Source organism: Convolutriloba macropyga, chromosome 4 (genome assembly GCF_964194025.1).
Source record: "Convolutriloba macropyga chromosome 4, txConMacr16.3, whole genome shotgun sequence".
Taxonomy (NCBI): domain Eukaryota; kingdom Metazoa; phylum Xenacoelomorpha; order Acoela; family Convolutidae; genus Convolutriloba; species Convolutriloba macropyga.
The window spans coordinates 70,419,463-70,439,403 of NC_134471.1; the positions used below are offsets into that span (position 1 = coordinate 70,419,463).

A 19,941-nucleotide genomic window follows, 5' to 3' on the forward strand; every position below is an offset into this window, starting at 1 on the left:
AATGAAACTGCGGACAAAATTAAACTTTTTGAAACTTAAAGAAAACCAGGCCGTCGTCAACTTTTTTAAGTGCGTTAATCGATGAAAGATCATTAGAGTATACTTCTAAATGGCGTTAGTATCAAGTATTTTCTTCAATCTTCAAGAGAATTTAGCATTTTTGTCTAATGAAATTGCAGAACCGATTAGGACACTTTTTAACACTTAGAAAAATATTAGACTGTCGTCATTAATTGCTCTCAAACGAAGTTTGTAGCAATTATTTTAGTCCTGTCGGTCTTTTTTAGGCGATTTTCCAATCGACAGAGTTTTTCGTCTGACCCATTTGAGTTTTCGTCATCAAAAATGGTATAAACAGGTAGCGCCCTGCGGGCATTAGGTGCTCTTAGAGTCTTTCAACTCACTAGTCTCCAAGTATGAGATTCAGAGAACTGTTTTGGAGACTTATACCTATGGTGTGAAGGGAGGTTATTAAGAGGTTGATTCACCCCCCCCCCCCCCCCACAACACCCCCATCACACATCATCCTCTCACTTCGCCCCAACCCTGCTCATCGTTCAGGCTATAAGGGCCCCGTGCAGCCAAAAACTGCCCCCACTCCTGTGCCCTCCGCACTGTTGCACCCCCCTCAATTGTTGCACCCCCCCACCCCCGGGCACCCGCGCTGCGCTTACCTCACGCCCATTCAGTTAAGCTAAAGCTAGCCTCACTAAACCATGGCTAGCTAGTGACGAAACCAACCGCTCGTCACTCTTTTGAGAGCAATTCGCCCATCTTTAGTCGGTTATGTTTTTCTTTCTAACAGTTTCAATCCCAAAGGCGGTCAGTGAGGTCTTTTGCGTAATTTTCTTTACTTTTTGATTGTTCTCGAACGAAGTTTGAAGCGACTGTAAGTGTCTGTCTTTTTATTGATCGAAGAGGAGTATTGGATAGTTTTTAATCAATTTTATTGAAGTGACTTTTAAAGCAGCAGAATGAAACGCGTAAAAATGTTTTGAATGGGTTGGGTGATGAATAATATCGAAGTGGTGCGAAAATGTTGGTTTTTTTTGTTCATACATCTCCTTTCGATGAAGCGAGAAATTGAGGTCTGGAAGAAAACTTTTGCGTGTGGCTTATTAAAAAAATTTTTTGGTTAAGTTTTTTGATTATGATATTATTATTTTTTGTTGCTTTGATACTGGTTTGAAGGTTTGTGGTAATAGTTTTATGCTTTTTTGGTGATTTGCACGCAATTTTTGCCTTTTTTTGTTTATTGTTTTGTGCTAATGTCTTAACTGGAAATTTAAAAGACGCTTATTACTTATGGACCGTTAATATACCAAGTGAGTGCAGTTTTGTTGGTATAAAACGTTTTTTATAATCGAGAAATTTTTAATTTTTCTTATCTGATATCTTAGACAAGTCGTTTAGACTATTATGACTTGCCTATTGTTTTTCTTGCCTATCATTTGAATGCTCTCATTTGCTTAAAGGCACTTGTGTTTGGCTTTATGCGCCCTTGTAATATAATAAATTTCTTTATTTTTTAGTTTTAGTTCACGTTTCGATTTTTTTTTCGTGAATTGACTTCAAATGTTTTATATAGTTCTCATGAGATGTTTAGGTAGGTAATAGTTTTTGGAAGATTTTTTTCCCTTCGAGTCGTATTTGCTTGGTGGTTTTGACTTTTTACGTTTTGCGTGATCTAAATTTCTCTCTCAACAATTGCAAGGATCCGAACTCAATTGGTTGCAATTGCAGTTGAGTGCCATTCTTCCGACACTAGTCGGATATGTTTGGTTTCTGGTGTTCGTGAACGACTTAAACAAATGCAATGAGAAATAGCCAGATCATCGAATTTAGGTCTTTACAGCTAGATAAGTAAAATTACTGCTGAACAACATAGTGAGAATTTGTTTTAGATTGTATATTGAATTTGAATTTAAAGTTCTGCTGAAACTCATATCAGTATTGCTTCAATTTTAATATTCGACCGTTGAAGAAAACGTTTTTGGCTTGAGAAAGTTTCGAACATTATGAGATGAGAGAGGTTCGAACATGAGAGAGGTTCGAACATTATGAGCAGAGGTTCAAACATGAGAGAGGTTCGAACATTATGAGCAAACGCTCATTACCGTGCTTCCATGCTTAGAGTGTATATACCCAATGTTGGAAGAGGGCACACTTGATCGTGGACATGTCGTTCTGGCCACCAAGTGTCTGGTTGGTCTACCCTTCTACAAAAGTGGATTCCAGATTCGCAACCCCGAGTTCAACGCTGAGTCAATGTAAGTAAATCAGAGAGTTTCGTTCGTTTTCCATTAACATTGGCAAGGGCCTTCAAAATAATGTGGAGGGACTAATATACTTTTTCGGATTAGAAATGGTTTGGTTGAGCCTTTGTAATGTCAATTGAGACTTCTCTCATTGAGAGTTTTCTGAAAGGTTTCTGGCACATCTCGTTAAGGTTCAAGCAACCCCTCCACTATCGTAGTTTTAACATTCTGAAGGTATGTTTTTTCGTTGGGTCTATTAGAAGAAAAATTTTACGAGTTTTTACGACTCGAAGCGGAGTATTGGTATTGTTAATTGCTCTCAAACGAAGTTTGTAGCAATTATATTAGTCCTGTTGGTCTTTTTTTTATGCGATTTTTCGCTTGACCGATTTTTCGTCTGACGCTTTTGACTTTTCGTCCTCAAAAACGGGATAAACAGGTAGCGCCCAGCGGGCATTAAGTGCTCTTAGAGCCTTTCAGCTCTGTTTCAGCTCAAACTGTTTTGGAGACTTATACTTGTACTTATGGTGTGAAGGGCGGTTCTGAGAGGTTGAGAACCCCCCCCCCCCCCCCCCCGTTGACCCCCATCCCCACCGCGCTGTTGCCCCCCCCCCCAACCCAGTGTTGCCCCCATCAGCCCCCAGTGCACCCCCCCCCCCGTGGCTAGCTACTGACGAAGCCAACCGCTCGCCGGTCGTTTGAGAGCAACTCGCCCGACGTTAGTCGGTTATGTTGTAGTATTGTACAAGTGTTTATTTTAATAGCCGCGAAGTGATAGCGGCTATTCTTAGGGACATCGTGGTTTTTTTTACCAATCAAAGAATTTGAATTGTATTGGTGCGCTGTCTTTTTTTAAACATCTGTTCACGCTTTTTTCGGCTTTTTCACGTCAGTGAGAAGTCAATTTGCGGTGATTTTGGTCACGCTGAATTTGTTCACGCTTTTTTCGGCTTTTTCACGTCCGTGAGAAGTCAAATTAGAGTGGTGATTTTAGACACGCTGAATTAGTAAAGGGAGCAAAAAATCGAGTAGGTTTGAGGCGTGGCTTTTTTCAAAATACTTTAAAGTGGAGTGAGAAGTTTGTGTTTGAACAATTTTGGGGTTTTTGAGATGGATTTTTTTCAGATGCGTCAATTTGAGTTCTGCTTTCAGAGTTTCCTCTCATTCAGGGCTTTTAAGACGGTACATGTGTGTTCTAATTGTGCCTATTTATCTTTGCGTGAATTAATTAAGGGGCAGCTAAAACTTTTTATGAATTTGCCACTATTTGTTGTCATAGAATATTAGTGAATTTTAGATTTTGCCCCCTTTAAAATTGCCTGTTGTATTATCTCATAGTATCATTAATGACAGGCCTGGATGGTTGCTAACGAGGCATAAAAGAACCTAATTAATGGCTCGAGTTAATAGCTGGTGGTTTTCATGACTTCGATACTACTTTTTCTCAGAAATTTTGAGTGAATTTTTGAGTTCTGCAAGAATTTATTGTACTTTTTGATGTCTTATCATTTAATCTCATTGGGGACAGTTCTCTGATGTTGCTAATAGAGGTTATGTTTATCGGTTGAGTCGTTTTTGCTCAAAGCTAGTGCTTTCTATGACTTGGATTCTAATTGTTTTCAATAATAATTATAGAAGTGTTTGAGTTTTGCGATTTTTCATTTTTGACTTTGTCTTGTTAATTTTTAGTCTCATTATTGACAGGTCTCGTTGGTTGCTGAACAGGCTTGAATTAAAGCACCTTCTTTCAGTTCATAGCTTTTGCTTTTTGTGACTTATATGCTTTACGTTTTCTCTTAGGGATTTTTTTAAGTTTTGGTAGTATTTGTTGTTCTTTGTCTTATCACCTAATCTCATTGATGACAGTTCTCAACGGTGTTCTCTAAGGACTCAATCAATTGATGTAGTTTTATCCCTCGGTAGTTGTTTCGTTCGGTGACTTTTATACTAAGTGTTCAAAAAGTTTCAGCGAGTTTTGCGATTTTTGATTGTTTCTGTCTTATCATTTAATATTGTTAGTGAGAAGACTCATCGACATTAAATGACAAGTGAATCTTGAGATGTAGGGGAGTATGGTGGGCAGTTTGAGTTGAAAGCAGTTGTTTTTAGGTATTGATCCTGTCTTTTCAAAAAATGAAAGGTATTGATCCTTTTTTTTGTGTTGTTTTATTGCTTAGTCTCATTACTAACAGCTCTAATTTGCCTTTTAAAGCGTTCTAATTGAGTGTTGGGTCATAAATTAATAAGATTCTTTGAATTGTATTTGAGGACTTGTCCTGCTATGTTTTTCAAATTAGTCGTCTCCATCGATGATTCTTGTGACATTACTTCTTGGAGCTTACTTTTTCATATTGTGATTTCTACTGCGTTGCAGCTGAAATTGGTGTGTGTGACATCATTTATTGTGCGTTTAAGTCAATTGCGTGACTTACCTCACTCAAAACTGACTTTTGTACTTGCTTAATGAACTCTAAATTTTATGAACATTTCCTAGTTAAAGGTCTATAGTGTGCATCTAAGTAATGCCAAACGTATATGCCCTAATTCTTGAGTATTAGTCTTGAATTTTTGATTTCGAATGTTTTTTTTGAAAAAGCTCCGTTAGGGCTTTTCCTTATAGAGCGTATTTGTCTGATGAAAATGACAGTCCTAATCTAACCAAAAAGTCGAGTGGTCTATTAAGCGACGGGTGGTCGATCTGTCTGTCTTATTTCTAGTTGTTTCAATTCATTGAAGGCCACAAGCGTCTTTCGCGGCTTTTTTCCGAAAATTTGCGGGCTATGTTTTTTTTGAAGCCAGCTGGTTCATAACTTGAACAGTGACCACTTTATTTCAAACATTGACTTGATTTAGAACGTTGAAATTTTTTTTGAAACATTGGTCTTTTATCAAAAGCTTAATTTCGAATGTATAGTTAGAATTGCTGTACAATAACAAGATCGAATGGCTAATATTTGCTCTCGAACGAATTTTGAAGTAATTATTGTAATCATGTGTCTTTTTTACGCAAAGTTTTTTGCTTCCACCGTTTGCTTCGAGAATGCTTTCGGTTTCACTTATCGAGTGACTTTCTCATTTCACTTTTTGAATTTTTCAAGTGACTGAAATTGCTCTGCTTCTCGAGAGGGCATTAAGTGGTTGAGTTGCTCTCGTAGAAAGTTACGACTTACTAGTATCTAAATGTGGGACTCACCAAAACTGTTTTGAGGCGACAATTTTATGATGTGCAGAGAGGTTCCTAATCTTTAATTTTGACCCCCCCCCCCCTAATTAAGCCCCCTACTCAATCAATTATCCTCCTTCCCTCCCCCCCCCCCCAAAAAAAATTCGCCCGTCCAGCCTCCTCCACCTCACGATTTGGCTCGTCCAACCTCCTCCACCTCGCGATGTGGAACCCTTCTCGTCCATGCCTCTCAACCCTTACCCCCCCCCCCCCCCCCCACGCTTGACCCCACTCCGCTCACGCCCTTTGTTTTTTCTCGCATATTTTTAATTTAGAGATTATATTGTACGACTTTTTGAGTTGTTTCCGGTTTACTACCGGTATGTTTTATGCAACTTTTCGTGTGACCGATTTTTTTTGTCTTACCATTTGACTTCTCGTCCTCAAAAATGCGATAATCACAAATTCATATGCTGGCAAAGCCACATAAATTAATGAGAAGTGCGGTGCGTTTCTAAAGTGCTAGGCCCCCACCAAACCCCCCACTGTCCCCATTCTATTCTTCCTTAACCCCGGCTTTGTCCCTCATCCACATTCCACCTCATTGCACGAGTAACCCCGCACATTTGACCCTCGCGCTCTCCACACCCACTTAATTAGCTGCAGCTAGCTATTCACCAAGCCAAGGGCTCGCCAGTTGTTTGAGAGCAATTCACTCTACATTAGTCGGTTATGTTTTCCAATACCAGACTAGCTGTTCAAATTGTTTGAATCAAAAGAAAATTGTTCTTCTACTTTAAAATCTTCTGTTAGTCTGTTCGATGTGATGAAAATTGAATATTAGGTTATATTTGGGAATCGCTGAAGTTTACTTCATAAATGAAATGTAAAGTTGCAATAATCTAATATTTCAGTGACGATAGACAGATGCTGTTGCGGACTCTGGTTGAGTGGTACAAACGGAACCATACAAGATGCGACCAGAGGGAACTGGGTCTCTTTCTGCATATGTTGTACAGACAGGCATACTCCCCTTCCGAGTATAAGCAGCTGCGCTTTCTCAAGATGATCGTGAACGACAATTTGAACATGTTCAGTCACAGTGGTGCTCTTATCACTTTGCTAAAGGTTCGAGATAACTTTTTGTCAAAAATATCATCTTTTTGTTTACATAATTCTTTCAGGGGACATTCTTGAATGTAATAATGTTTACCTTAGCCAGGTATTGTTAAACTAAAAGATGGTTGTCAAATAATTGTCAAATAATTGTCAAATAGAAATTATTTGAGTTTCTTTATGCACCCGGGTTGACCCTTCTTGGCAACCATATCCAATAACCATATTTGGTCCCATACAGGCCGTACAAAATTTTCGTATATGATCTTGCTATGGTTGCCAAGATCTCCATTATGATTCTTATATGGCATCCAAGAATCCAATATGGTCATTTGTGCGTTCTTTCAACGCCCATACAAAGCTTATGCAGCAGTTCCAGCTTTAAACGCTTTACACGACTTATGGCATATTGGTACCATATATGGTTCTTACATGGTCCATATATGGTTCTTATATGGTCCATATATGGTTCTTATATTGTCCATATATGGTTCCTAAATGTTTTTTACATGGTTCACATATGGTTCCGACATGTTTCTTACATGGTTATTACATGGTCCATACATGGTCATTACAACAACCGTTTCTTGTCATTACAACAAAATTTCTTGGCAATCATATCAAAGACCATTGTAACAAAATGCCAAAAGTGACAATCTTATAGGTATGAGGCCGCATATTATAGCTCCAGGTGTTTATTGCAGCATTTATAGCACATTTTATTACACTCCACGAAATACAACAAATTTTAAAAAATCCAACAAAATTTAAAAAATCCTAATTAAGAAGAACAGTAGCTTATTTTTGTGTAATTGAATGAGCTCTCTGTTACTAATTATGCGTTCTGATCAAAATGCCCGCAAGAACAATTTAGTATGGCCGTTTATTTCTGAAAAGAGTGGTCGTTATTTTTACTACTGATTTTGGCTCTAGAAACAATGTATTTGTGCCAAATTTTAAAGTCGTTTCGTATCTTTTCTTCTATTATTTTTTTTGTGAACTCCATATAGCGCTGAAGTAAACATATGCCTTCTGCTACCAAAAATGTGTTACTTACTGCCATTTTTCAAGCTTTTTAGACACTCTTTAAGAAATCTGAAAAATTATGGATTTCTTGGCAACCATATGCAAGACCATAAATATTTATGGTCTTCGGTATGGTTGCCAAGAAATAAAAATTCGAACTAACCTATTTTGCTTTTTTGGAACGTATAATGTAGTCAGAAGATGTTAATTAAGCTGTTCTCTGTATTTTTTTGTATTGTTTGACTTTGACTTTTATGGTCTTATATGGCACCATAAATGTGTATGGTCTTGGATATGGTTCCCAAGACACCACAAACTTAATTTTTTTCAAGTGTCTTGATGAGTTTTTCTCCACTCAGAGTGCATTGTATGGGTGTTTTAAGAGCTTTTTGAGCATTGTTGATTTTTTTGCATGTTCATCTATATGGTTGCCAAGTTACCATAAATTCCATATATGGCTTGGATATGGTTGTCAAGAAAGGTTTATGGTGGTCAACCCGGGCAGCCCTCTTCCAAATTGTTTAGGGGAACTCTATTCAAGTTATGCTTCTTTTATGTCAATTTCTGCCCGAGGTATGGAAAGTATTATAATGGAAAAGCTTCAAAAAATTGGATCTATCTTTGAAGACGATTTTCATTTTTTTTTCAAAATTGCCATACTGACATTTTCACGCTTTTTGTATACCTTTCGGTACTTAAAATAAACATTAGGTAAGTTTTAAAATAATTCACTTTAAAGTGAGATGAGAAGTTCCCTTAAAATAAAGAAGGTTCAAGGAACACACATGGCAGCTGACTAAAATATCAGAATTTGGGTTAAAAGGAAAAAAATAAAATTTATCTTATTATTTTTTAATTGCTCTCAAACGAAGTCCTGTCGCTCTTTGTTTATGCAATTTTACGCTTGACCGATTTTTCCTCTGACCCATTTGACTTTTCGTCTTCAAAAACGAGATAAACAGGTAGCGCCTAGCGGGCATTAAGTGCTCTTAGAGCATTTCAGCTCACTAGTCTCCAGGTATGCGATTCACAGAATCTGTTTTAGAGACTAATACTTATTGTGTGAAGGGCGGTTTGACGGTCTACGAAGTTGACCCCCCCCCACCCCCAAATCAGCTCTCTCACTTCACCCCCACCCCGTACAGCCAACCGTAAAGGCCCCGTGCAGCCAACCCCCCCTCCCACCGCCCGTGCACTTCCCCCACCGGCGCTCACCTCATGCCCCTTCAATTAAGCTAAAGCTAGCCTCACCGTGGCTAGCTAAACAGGAACCGTGGCTAGCTACTGAGGAAGCTAACCGCTCGCCGGTTGTTTGAGAGCAATTCGCCCGACGTTAGTCGGTTATATTCAAAGTCTTAAGAATCAATCAGAGTGCTTATGCTCGGCTGGAAATATTTACGGTAAAGAAGCTTCCGATTGTGAAACTGAGGACTGATTCGGTATTTCCAAAATTGTTTTAGGGATATATTTTTTGAGAATTATGGTGCGAAGGGCGGTTCTTAGAGATTGCCCCCCCCCCCTCCACTGTTGCCACCCCATCAGCCCCCCGATACACCCCCCCCCCACGCTGCGCTCACTTACGCCCCTTCAATTAAGCTAAGCTAGCCTCACTAAATTGTGCCTAGCTACTGACGAAGCCAACCGCTCGCTGGTCGTTTGAGAGCAATTCGCCCGACGTTAGTCGGTTATGCTCTCGTTTGTAGGTGGATCGGTTATATCGACTGTTGGATTCGGAGAACTTCCACAAACTGCGTGAGCAAATTGAGCGACGGAGTGAGTTGCCGTACCACTTGAGGACTGGAGAGATAGACACTATGATGAGGCTGTGCTACATGTTGGCTGAGAAACCATTCGTGAAACAGCACACTGTCTTCTTCGACAGATTGGCCGATGACATCATTAGGAACTATAACGTAAGCACTGTTTGGTAAAGGAACTAAATTCGTTCATATTTTCCCTATCAACGTCTTACCCTAATTCGGGATCTTGAGAAATTGGAATAATTTGTTTTTTCATGTGCTAGGTGATGATTTTTGTTTCAGTCCAAATCAAAAAGCAAACATATCGCGATGTTAATGAAAGCGTGCCTGATAGCCAATCACAGACCCCCAGATGTAGTGGTGAAGAAACTGTGCAATCTATTCTGCATGACTATGCACCCGTACGCATACACGGAACAACTGGCTAATATGTCCAAGGCACTTGTGGGAATGAACATGGTGCATCTGGGGGAGGGGGTTATCCGGGAAATGCTCCGAGTTATGGTTGAGAGACCTGCACCGTTGAGATGTAAGTTGAATTGTTAGTTTACTATTAGCTGCGAAGTGATAGCGCCTATTATTGGGGACATCGTGGTTTTTTAAAATCGTCGTCTCCATCGATGATTCTTACGACCTGACTTCTTGGAATTGACTTTTAGTGACTTCTACTGCTTTGCAGTTGAAATTTGTCTACGTGACGTCTTTTGTTCTGCTTTTAGGTAAATTGCGTGACTTACCTCACTGAAAAAATGACTAGCTTAATGAACTTCAAATTTTATGAACATCCATCTAGTTAAAAAATCAATAGTGTGCGTCTAAGTAGTGCCAAACGTATATGCCCTAATTTTTGAGTATTATAGTCTTGAGTTATTGATTTTGAATATTAATTTTGAAAAAGCTCCACTAGGGGTTTTTCCTTATAGAGCGTGTGTCTCATAAAAATGACAGTCCGAATCTAAACCAAAAAGTCTAGTGGTCTATTGAAAAGCTGGTGGTCTATCTTATTTCTTTAGTTGTTTCAATTCCAGTGTGGAAGGCCACAAGCGTCTATCGCGGCTATTTTCCGCCAATCTGCCGGCTATGTTGTTAGTTTTTAATACAAATAAATTAAAATTATAACTAAGCGGTCAAACAAAAATTAAAAGCAACACAAAAAATAATTTATAACCTCTTAGAATAACATTTGAGTGCGTGTTTCCTTTCTGAAAATAAAAAAGAATCTTGCAGGTTCCTAAGTTACTTTTTCGTGAAATCTTGAGAGATTGTATTTGTTCAGATTCTCTTCGAAGAATTGTTTAATTGCTCTCAAATGAAGTTTAGCAATTATATTAGACCAGCTGGTGTTTTTTATGGGATTTTAATAGCAATTCGCCCGATGTTATTCGGTTATATTCATGTTCCTGTTATGTTTATATACCAAGGTCAGGAAGACGTAAGTTCTCAATTTATTCCAGAAAATCGCGATAAACTTTTGAACCGATCACTGACAATCACGCTTGTACTACTCGATTTTCAATTATCATGTATAACTCGAGTCTTTAATGGTTTTGATCTTGTTTCAGCCATGGTGGACCTCTATGTGATGAAAACAATTGAAATTGAGCATGGGGATCTTTTGGAGGAGTACTTCAGCCGAGAAATGTTCCGACTGTTCCAGATTCACGCTCATTTCAAATTCCTAACTGATGTGGTAAGAATGGCAATCCGATATTGCATTCCTGCGATCAGGTATTTCATAAGATGGCTGTTGTATAAGAGTAACGTTTGGATGCATGAGATTGAACGCCTTATTGTTTCAGCTCTAGGCGTAGTTTTGTAAAACGTTCACGGGTGTAGTTCACAAATATTCCACGGTGGCCAGCCGGCTTAGATCTGATTTCGTGTGTTTGTAGCTGCGAAGCTATATTTCAATTTGAATTGTATTGGGGCACTGTCTTTTTAAGATCTGTTCACACTTTCCCATTTTTGAAGTTATATTGAAGTGATCATTTTGGTCACCGCGAAACAGGAAGTGGAGCGAAAAAGCAAGAGGTTTTGCGGCGCATTTTTCTGTTGTAATTTTAAAGTTGCTCTAATTTCGACGTTTTGCTCTAATTTAGTCGAATTTTAATCACTCTTAGTCTACTTTTTGGGCTAGTCAGTGAAAAATCTTTGAATTGTAGGCTAGGACTTGTTCTGCTATGTTTTTTTTGTCGTCTGACGCTCTTTTTCGTTTTACATTTGTTCACACAGCAAAGCTGAAAGAGTCAATTTTTTGAATTACTTCTTCCTCTCACGAGCGGCATTTGGGCACGCGTGACGTCATTCTCACTCTCTCTAGTCATTATCAATCTCTCGTGACGTCATCTCACTCTCAAATTTGGGAGATAGGATATTAGGCGATAACTCGATTAAGTGAACGAAATTTTCGTAGCCATTAGGCGAAAATTCTGAACTCATGTTTTGTGGAAATTAGGCGAAGAGCAATTAAAACACTTAAAGAGGTACTTCAAAATCCACTTGATGCTATAAAGGTGTCAACTATCTCGCAGTAGTCGTCTATACACGCAAACGGGTTGTTAAAAGTGCTTAAATATTTACCACTGTTTTCAGTGTTTTGCATATCTTTTACTCTACTCAGTGTCATCACGGCCAATGATTTCTATTTCGAAAAAAAAGTAGCAGGAAAAGAATGCTGAATGTTTAAACTAATTTCTAAAGGCTTTAATGTAAATAATTTAAAAGTACCGGTTGAAGAAACGCACAAAAAATTGGGGGAGTTTGGGTTAAACTACATCGTGAAAATGCTCAAATTGCAAAAATGTTTGTCAATTTTTATTGTTTAAGCTATTTTTCTTCCAAGTCATTTGTTGTAGTCATGTAATTATATATTTTATAATATCAAGCAGATATTGCACTACTTTCCTTTCACCTAATCGAGTTTTTGCCTAATACTCCTTTCACCTAATCGAGTTTTTGCCTAATATTCTGCGCCCCGAAATTTTTTACTTCGTGCTTAGATAGGGGTCATACGTGACTTACCTTGCTAAAAAAAACTTTTGCACTTTTAAACTTAAGTTTAATTTGAAGGTCAAAAGAACTTATGTGTAATAAAGGTCCCTAATAAAAAGGCTTCTGCCGAGTGAATTATGACAAGGCTTTTAAATATATCGCTGAATGTTTTTAAATAGTTTTTTGAACGCTGTCGAATACTATTTCGACTTATGTTTGTATCTGTTTCTATCTGTAGTACGTGACACGCAAATTTCGCAGCTTTTTCGGCAGCTTTTTTCGCAGCTTTTGGCAGCTTATTTCGCAGCTTTTTCGGCAGTCTGACGATTATTTTTCTATTTCTGTTTGTGAGCTATTTGACTTCCTTGTGCAAGAAATTTGCCTTTCATATAGTTTGTTAACAGCTCTATAAACGCTGTATGATCAGTAAATGTTTCTGACAAATTACTAATTAAAAGTCTGACGCTTTCATTAGGTCGGACATTATCACTATCATCATAAAAATCATAAAACAAGGCGTATGGTCACTGCGGTAATTACAAAAATTGTATAGTTCGTCCTATGAACATGCGCTTTGGAAGCACTACGTTGACCTTCTTGTTCTTATGCTCGTTTGAAATATTTGCCCCTAAATTATTTCATGCTCCGAGATGTGTGGCGTATGTTTCAGGTACATTTCAAAGTGGGAATGGGATCTTTCTACACAGAGGTGTTGGATGAAGCCATAGGAAGGGCATATTTTACTTCAACAAGAGTGCTTCCTTTTTTCACTGATGTCGGTATGTATTCGCCATTCTTCAATCAGCTCTCTTTTCGGTAACAACGGTCACTACTACGAAAACATGAAGCAGTTGTGAAACTCTTCATTAGGATTAGACTTCTTTTTACCGCTACTGTTTCTACATGATGACTGAAGGAAAACGTAGTGTAATGAACTACGCTATGGCGTAAGTTACGCTTATGCAACTGTTGTGACAACGAGAATTGACAAAAAATATTTTTATTTAACGCCTTAATGTGGTGTATTTGTAAAAAAAAAGATAGAATACTACACCAGCGGAAGATTCTGAGAGTCTGTTTCCATTCTTCCGTGAACAGAATGGTACCTTGATAAGGATTAACTAATGCGCGGTTTTCTTCCGACTATAATTTTATGGCGTGCTGAGAGGTAGACACGCCATTACAAATTATGTACAGACGAGAATAAATATCAATTACATGTAATATTGATATGGTGTAACGGAAAAAGTTTCTATTTTCGTTGTAAAATGAGCATTGGTGATGCTAATGGTGGATGTTTGTTATTTAGATCAGATGTTCATGATAGATAAGGAGGGGAACATGTTACCTGCACATGAGATCAGAGGCACTTGGGAGCCCCTCCCTCAACAGTACTTAGCAGGCAAGGATTTGGACACACTCCAAGATATTCCTGACGAGGTTAGAGAATCATTTGCTCTGTCATTTGAATACCTTTTATGAGTAAAATTAGACGTGTCAAAAGTAGCTACGAAAAAAATGATAAATACTCTAGACTGAGGTTTGAAGCAGTTATTATAGTCGTTTGTCTGTTTTTATGCAAAGTTTTTGCTTAACCATGTTTTTGCAGAATGTTTTTTTTCGCTCGCTGAAGCGATTTAACTTTCACGACGTCACTAAGCTTCAGTGTAGCTCTAAGTGTACCATCTACCAAAACTACTAAGTGCAATTTTGGCAGGTACGGACCTCAGCACCCATTCTGATCTCAAAAGGATCTGTATAAGAGTTTTCGGTTAATTTGTAGACAAAACGAGCCTGGTAATAATATTCTCCCATTTTCCATAGAAATGTTGGAAAAAGAATAGCAATCGACCTGCTGAATTTTTGAACGTTATACTGTTAATTTTTGTTAGCTATTTGATTCCCGCCTGATCATGGATATGTACTCTGAATTAACTTCTCCAGGGCCATATTTCTAGCTACAAAGCTACTGGAAACCAAAAATTTTTCACGATGAAAGTCCGCGATGTTCCACATTCAATTTCTTAACATATAATGTGTTTCAGGCTCCGTATACTGGAATTGAGAAAGGCGACCCTCCGATCTCAAAGATTGACTTGAAGTTCTCAGTTATTGGATACACGAATAAAGTGAAGAAGATATGGTCAAGACGCCATGGTCACATGTGAGTTGAGCTCTTAAGTGGTCATTAGTTGCAAAAATCTACGTGTACCTTAAATCTACTCCAGGAACTGTTGCCTTTTAAATGGTAGTTTGTTACTGACAATTTAAGTTTAGATCTATACGCCTTTAATGACAAATCAATTCTACCGCTGGCTAGTACCACTTCTTAGCAGTTATACAAACCATATTAGGTGCAGGAACGTCCATTTGATTGTTCCCATTGGCTGATAAAAAACAAAAAAATTTTGTTAAAGCCGTAAACAAAATAGATAAAATTTGTACTTTTGTTCGTAGTATCTACTTGAAACTAACGGCATACGAGGACACGGGGCACAGGTTGGGAGTGTGTGAGTGGAAACACAGACTGCTGCAATGCCTGCGTCCACCTGTCAATGTCTTCGAGGTAGGTTATTCCAACAAGTGAAGATGGAGCAATATTAGTACATGTTTAATAGCTCTAAAAGCTATCATCTTGTGGAGTGTTTAATTATTTTTAACAGAATATAGAGTCTGGGCCTTCTAATGTTCCTTTGTTAAACGCGTTTCTAGATTTTCCATGTTCTGGGATGATGTTGACAGGCAGAAAAAGGCATGAAGTTGCAAATTAGTGGTATCTGAAAAAGAAGAAAGTTGAAAACGGTTTCTCTCTTCGCTACATATGTAGCTTTTTTCCTTGCATTTGTCTTCCATTTGGGACTTGCTCAAAAATAAGAGATTAAGAAGTGGGTCAGTTCTTTTGTTGACATTTCACCAGCAGATTTCCCTTGTTAACTCGTATAATGCATAAGCAGCAACTGTTATCGATGATCACTCATATATAGCCTAATAGGAAGTTTATCTCCGTTTGTTCTTTCGTGATTTTTATTTGAGCCTATAAGCAGTCGGAGTTGTCCAACTAGTTATTTTTCTTTGAAATATTGATAAAATACCCCTTTTAACTGCCATTTTTTAATTGCTCTCGTACGAAGCTTGAAGCAATTATTGTAAATGTCTTGGTCTTTTTTATGCCAAAATTTTTGCTTGACCGTTTTTGCATTTTTATTCTAGAGCATACTTTGACTTCTTGAGTGACTTTTTGTCACTTCAGCTCTTCATTTTTGAGTAATTTAAGTTTCTCGTTCTGAAGTATAGTTTGTTGTTAAAATCGATTGTGAGCAAAGACATTGTGGAGCGGTTAAGATGTCAAACTGCCAAACTGGAGGTCAGTTGTTCCAACCCCTGTGGGGAACTGTTTTTTGCGCCCAGAAAGCCCCGCCTGTCGTTCGAGAGCAATTCATCCGACGTTGGTCGGTTTGTTTAAGCCGGGTACTTTTGTTTAAAAAAATGAGTCTGTATTAGCTTCGTTTCAGGTTGATCACGCATACATAGCCCATATGTGTGAGCTAGTTGCGAGAGGTGAAGACTCTGTTGAACTGAGAGAAGATTGTGTCAATTACATAAAAGCAGTTGTCCAATATGCTATCACAGAGACAATGCAACGTCACAAAGGATTACCACAAAATGAAAATCAAAAGGCTTCCTTGCAATCTGTTGACGAGAACCGTCTAATAACGGGATGACAGCTATTTTTTGGAAGCCCAATTTTGCGGGATATTTGACCCTCCGGGATGTGGCGATCTTTCGAAATAATCATGCGAGCTGTGTTTCTATATAAATCAACGTTCAGCCGTGATTAATTGCTCTTGAACGCAGTTCATAGCAATTATTACTATCAAATACAGTAACTGACTTTGACCACTTGTTGAAGAACTCATAGTGATATCCATTCCGCACCTGTTCTTGGGGTACTACTAAGAATAGTAGTATAAAAAGCTGAATGGGGGGGCACTATGTATTAAGATAGGGAATGCAGAAAATGCTGCCCTTGGGGGACACTTAGGGCACATTTACTGCAAATTCGCATTCCCAATCTTAATACATATTGTCCCTCGTTAATGTTTTGCATTGCCTATTTTAGTACATAGTGCCCCCCCCCCCCGCCGTTGAGGTTTCAGTCAGCTTTTTATACTACAATATTCAAAGGGCTGTACAAAGTTATTACAGGGTTGTATTATAAACAAAATGTTTCTCTGGTAAACGGATAAAGGTCATTCTTATACCAAGGACTGATGAGTTGATTTTGTGATGAACTGTCGAATTGCTGGATAAAATTTCTATAACTGCTCATAGTGCTACTAGTTGTCTTAGATTTAAAAAATAGTTAGTTAAATTTTTGGAACTTATGTTTTTAATCACGCTATTAGTTATACACGCAGGGATTGTTATTAATTGCTCTCAAATAAAGTTTGTAGCAGCTAAATTAGTCATGCTGCTCTTCATTTGATTTTTTCGTACTGAGTTTTTTTGTCTGACGTAATTTTTCGTCCTCAGAAGCGGGGTAAACTGGTAACGCCCGGAGGTCATTCTGTCTGTTCAGTGCTCTTAGAAATTTCAGTGCTCTCGAAGTATGTTTTGCCTAAACTGCTGAGATATAATTGCCCGATTTGAAGGTCAAGTTGTACCCCCTCTTTTGTTCTCCACCTTACCCAATATTGCACCTCCCGGTCCCATACTCACAACCCCCTTCCGTCCACGCGTAAACTCCGCAAACACACGCTAAACCCCCTGAGACCCACACTCCCCCCGCCAATCTGTCCCCCCCATGCAAACCTTTTGAAAGCCCACAATGGCTACTAACGAAGCCAACGGCACGCCAGTTGTTTGAGAGCGATTCGAGTCGACGTAAATTGGTCTTGATTGAATTCAGAAGTGTACTTAAACGAAGCATAGCAAGTTTCAATTTAATTAACTAGTGGTATTTGTCAAACAAAAGGTTACACGCTGATAATGCTTAAATCTGCTATTGCTTTAGATTTCGGATATTTGAATATCAACTGGATGAACCAATTAGACATCATCAAAATCATGCAGCGAACTAAGGGTAGAGAAATCTTTTCATACCTCATTGTAATGTGTATGAATTTTTGTTCACGTGCCTCATTTTCACAGCAGTTTCACGTGCCTCATTTTCACAGCAGTTTGTTTGCCATGCTGCCGTGATCTCAGCAGGCTATCACCAATATAACTTTGAACTTTTCTATCTTTTTGAAATTCGAAGCACTTGAATTGTATTGCTGCGCTATCTTATTTCAAGATGTGTTCACATTTTTGAAATCAAATTGGAGTTACAAAAACTAAATGGGAGTGAACTTTTTAATGACACCGGATTATTCACGAGCGAAAAAGTGACTAATTTTGAGGCTTGGTATTTTTCGTGAGAAAATTGTTCAAGAGAGTTTTCGGTTTTTATGGCGTTTTTTTGTTCATGTTTGACAATTTGACTCGTTTTCAGTTTTTTTCTTTACTTCTTCATGAGTTCTGCGATAAATGATAGGTGTTCTAGTTGTTCATAATTTGAATTTTTTCAATCCCTGAATTGGCAACTAATGGTTTTTATGACTTTGATACTATTTGTTTTCGTAGACAATTTTCCTTTGGTTGGTTTCTTTTTCTCTTATCACCTTGTGTCATTAATGACAAGTCACCTTCGCTTTCCAATAATGCATAAATGATTTTATTTATTGTTTGCTGTCAGAAATTATGGTTTTCTTGAATTTAGCACAACCTAATTTTTCCTAATTTATGCGGCAACCGAAAAGTGTTGCCCTATTTGTTGTTGTTCTTGTCTTTTTACACCGTTGTTTAAGTTTTATTGAAAGGTCCCATTGTTTTTATTGAAGTATTATTTAAGTTTTCAAATTTCAGTTAATAGGTTTGACTTTCTATCTCTTTATCACTGGCTTTAATATATTGAATTTGAGGTTTGCACGTATTTCAGATTCTGTGTGCTGTTTTATTATTTTGTCTCCATAATAGCAGCTCACATTGGTTTTTTTTTTAGTAAAACAAGAATCAACCTGCCCCAATTGTCCAGTTGAAAGTATTTCGTTGTTTTGACCTTAAACCTAGTTATATGTATAACGTTTTACAGAAGTTTTAATAGCCGCCGTCAGCCTCTCAAAGGTTATTTTTTAGGAGCTCTCCTTTTTTTTAAATTTGCTTTACATTTTGATGACGTGTTTCGTTTTACATAAGCCACGATTTTCATGCTTGACTTCTGACTTACTTCCTTCGTTGTATAAACTGAATGGATTTGAATTCTTCCACGCTTTGAATTACGTCATGTAAATACGGTCAAAAAACCAAAAGAAACTGTTTAAGTATACAAGCTCGGTCATTAAGTAATTGAGAATTAGGTTATCAAAGTTCATGAGAGTATTTGCTAGCTGAACTTGGTATTAAGTTTAGTAGAGTTCGTGTAATTTTAGAATCTAACCGAATATGCAGATTTTACACACCAAATAAAAAAAATTGGACACTTAGAAAAATTCAGTCGACTTCTATCTATTTTTCTTCTGATTCTATCCTAATGTGCGTCGAGCGGGTCAACTGTGGCTATTTTCCGGCAATTTGCCGGCTAAGTTCAAGTTATGGACATTTCTGTTGTCTTCTTGGTTGTCTTATTTAATCTCATTCATGATAATTTTACTGCCTCTTCAATCAGGCATAAATGGACTCATTTTTGACTACATTTTTTCATAGAATAATGGATTTGTGAGTTTTGACTCTTTAATGTTTTGCTTGGTGTAGGACTTAGTTTCTGTAATAACAGCTCCAATTAATTTTCCTTGGAGGCGTAGATGTTTTTAATTTCTTTCAGTTAATTTGGTTTCCGAAGAACTTTGAATTTTTTTGTCACTTGTTGATTTCATGACGTGCCAATTTGTTAAAAATCATATTTTAACTCGTTTTTAATAGCCGCTCAGCGATAGCTGGGGCTATTATTGGCCTTCTCTTGTTTCTACAATTCAAAGCATTTGAATTGTATTGGGGCGCTGTCTTTTTTTAAGATCTGTTCACACATTTTCATAATTTTTGAAGTCAAATTGGAGTAGTGATTTTGGTCACGCCGAAACAGGAAATGGAACGAAAACGCGAGTGGTTTTGCGGCGTGAAATTTTTTTGTACAGATTTTTAAACTATACAGATTTTTAATCAAAATATAACATATCAGCCTTCAATAAAAAGACGATTTTTTTGCTCTGTCTTTTTACTGTTTTTTGAGACTGCAGATATACAAAGCTATTGCGGCTATTTTCTGGCAATCTGCCAGCTATGTTTTTGTTTTAGCCTGCAGCTATTGAATTTTTTTACTCCGTTTTCAAAAAAATGTCAGCTGATATTTAAGTTTTAGTTGTAATTGTTTGTTCCCCTTTTTTTCTTGTGTTGTCTCCTAATCTGACCATTAACAGGTTAAATCGGCCCTTTAGTGGGGCTTGATTCAATTCTGTTACGTAATTTCATTTGTCAACATTTTCTTCGGCTTGGCAATATCTGTATTGGAACAGTTTTAGTGAATGTTTTAATCAAGGCTTCGTTTTTTGTTTTTCCCCCGCAGTGGTTTCAAAGAAGTTATCTTTTTCTA

At 37.7% G+C, this 19,941-nt stretch overlaps 2 protein-coding genes across 2 annotated transcripts in view; one reads left to right on the forward strand and one right to left on the reverse strand.

Moving 5' to 3' along the window:
* Positions 1–16,699, forward strand: part of LOC142337869 (uncharacterized) — a 240,646-nt gene extending 223,947 nt beyond the window's left edge. The window contains exons 5-14 of the mRNA XM_075387471.1: positions 2,135–2,270; positions 6,336–6,549; positions 9,267–9,476; positions 9,606–9,852; positions 10,886–11,013; positions 12,985–13,093; positions 13,624–13,754; positions 14,360–14,478; positions 14,772–14,880; positions 15,827–16,699. Of these exons, the coding sequence (XP_075243586.1) occupies positions 2,135–2,270; positions 6,336–6,549; positions 9,267–9,476; positions 9,606–9,852; positions 10,886–11,013; positions 12,985–13,093; positions 13,624–13,754; positions 14,360–14,478; positions 14,772–14,880; positions 15,827–16,036 (1,613 nt within the window). The 3' untranslated portion in view covers positions 16,037–16,699. The remainder of the gene's footprint in view (positions 1–2,134; positions 2,271–6,335; positions 6,550–9,266; positions 9,477–9,605; positions 9,853–10,885; positions 11,014–12,984; positions 13,094–13,623; positions 13,755–14,359; positions 14,479–14,771; positions 14,881–15,826) is intronic.
* The window catches only part of LOC142337872 (leucine zipper transcription factor-like protein 1), a 458,027-nt gene that overhangs the window by 120,084 nt on the left and 318,002 nt on the right, over positions 1–19,941 (reverse strand). The gene's annotated exons all lie outside the window — the stretch shown is intronic.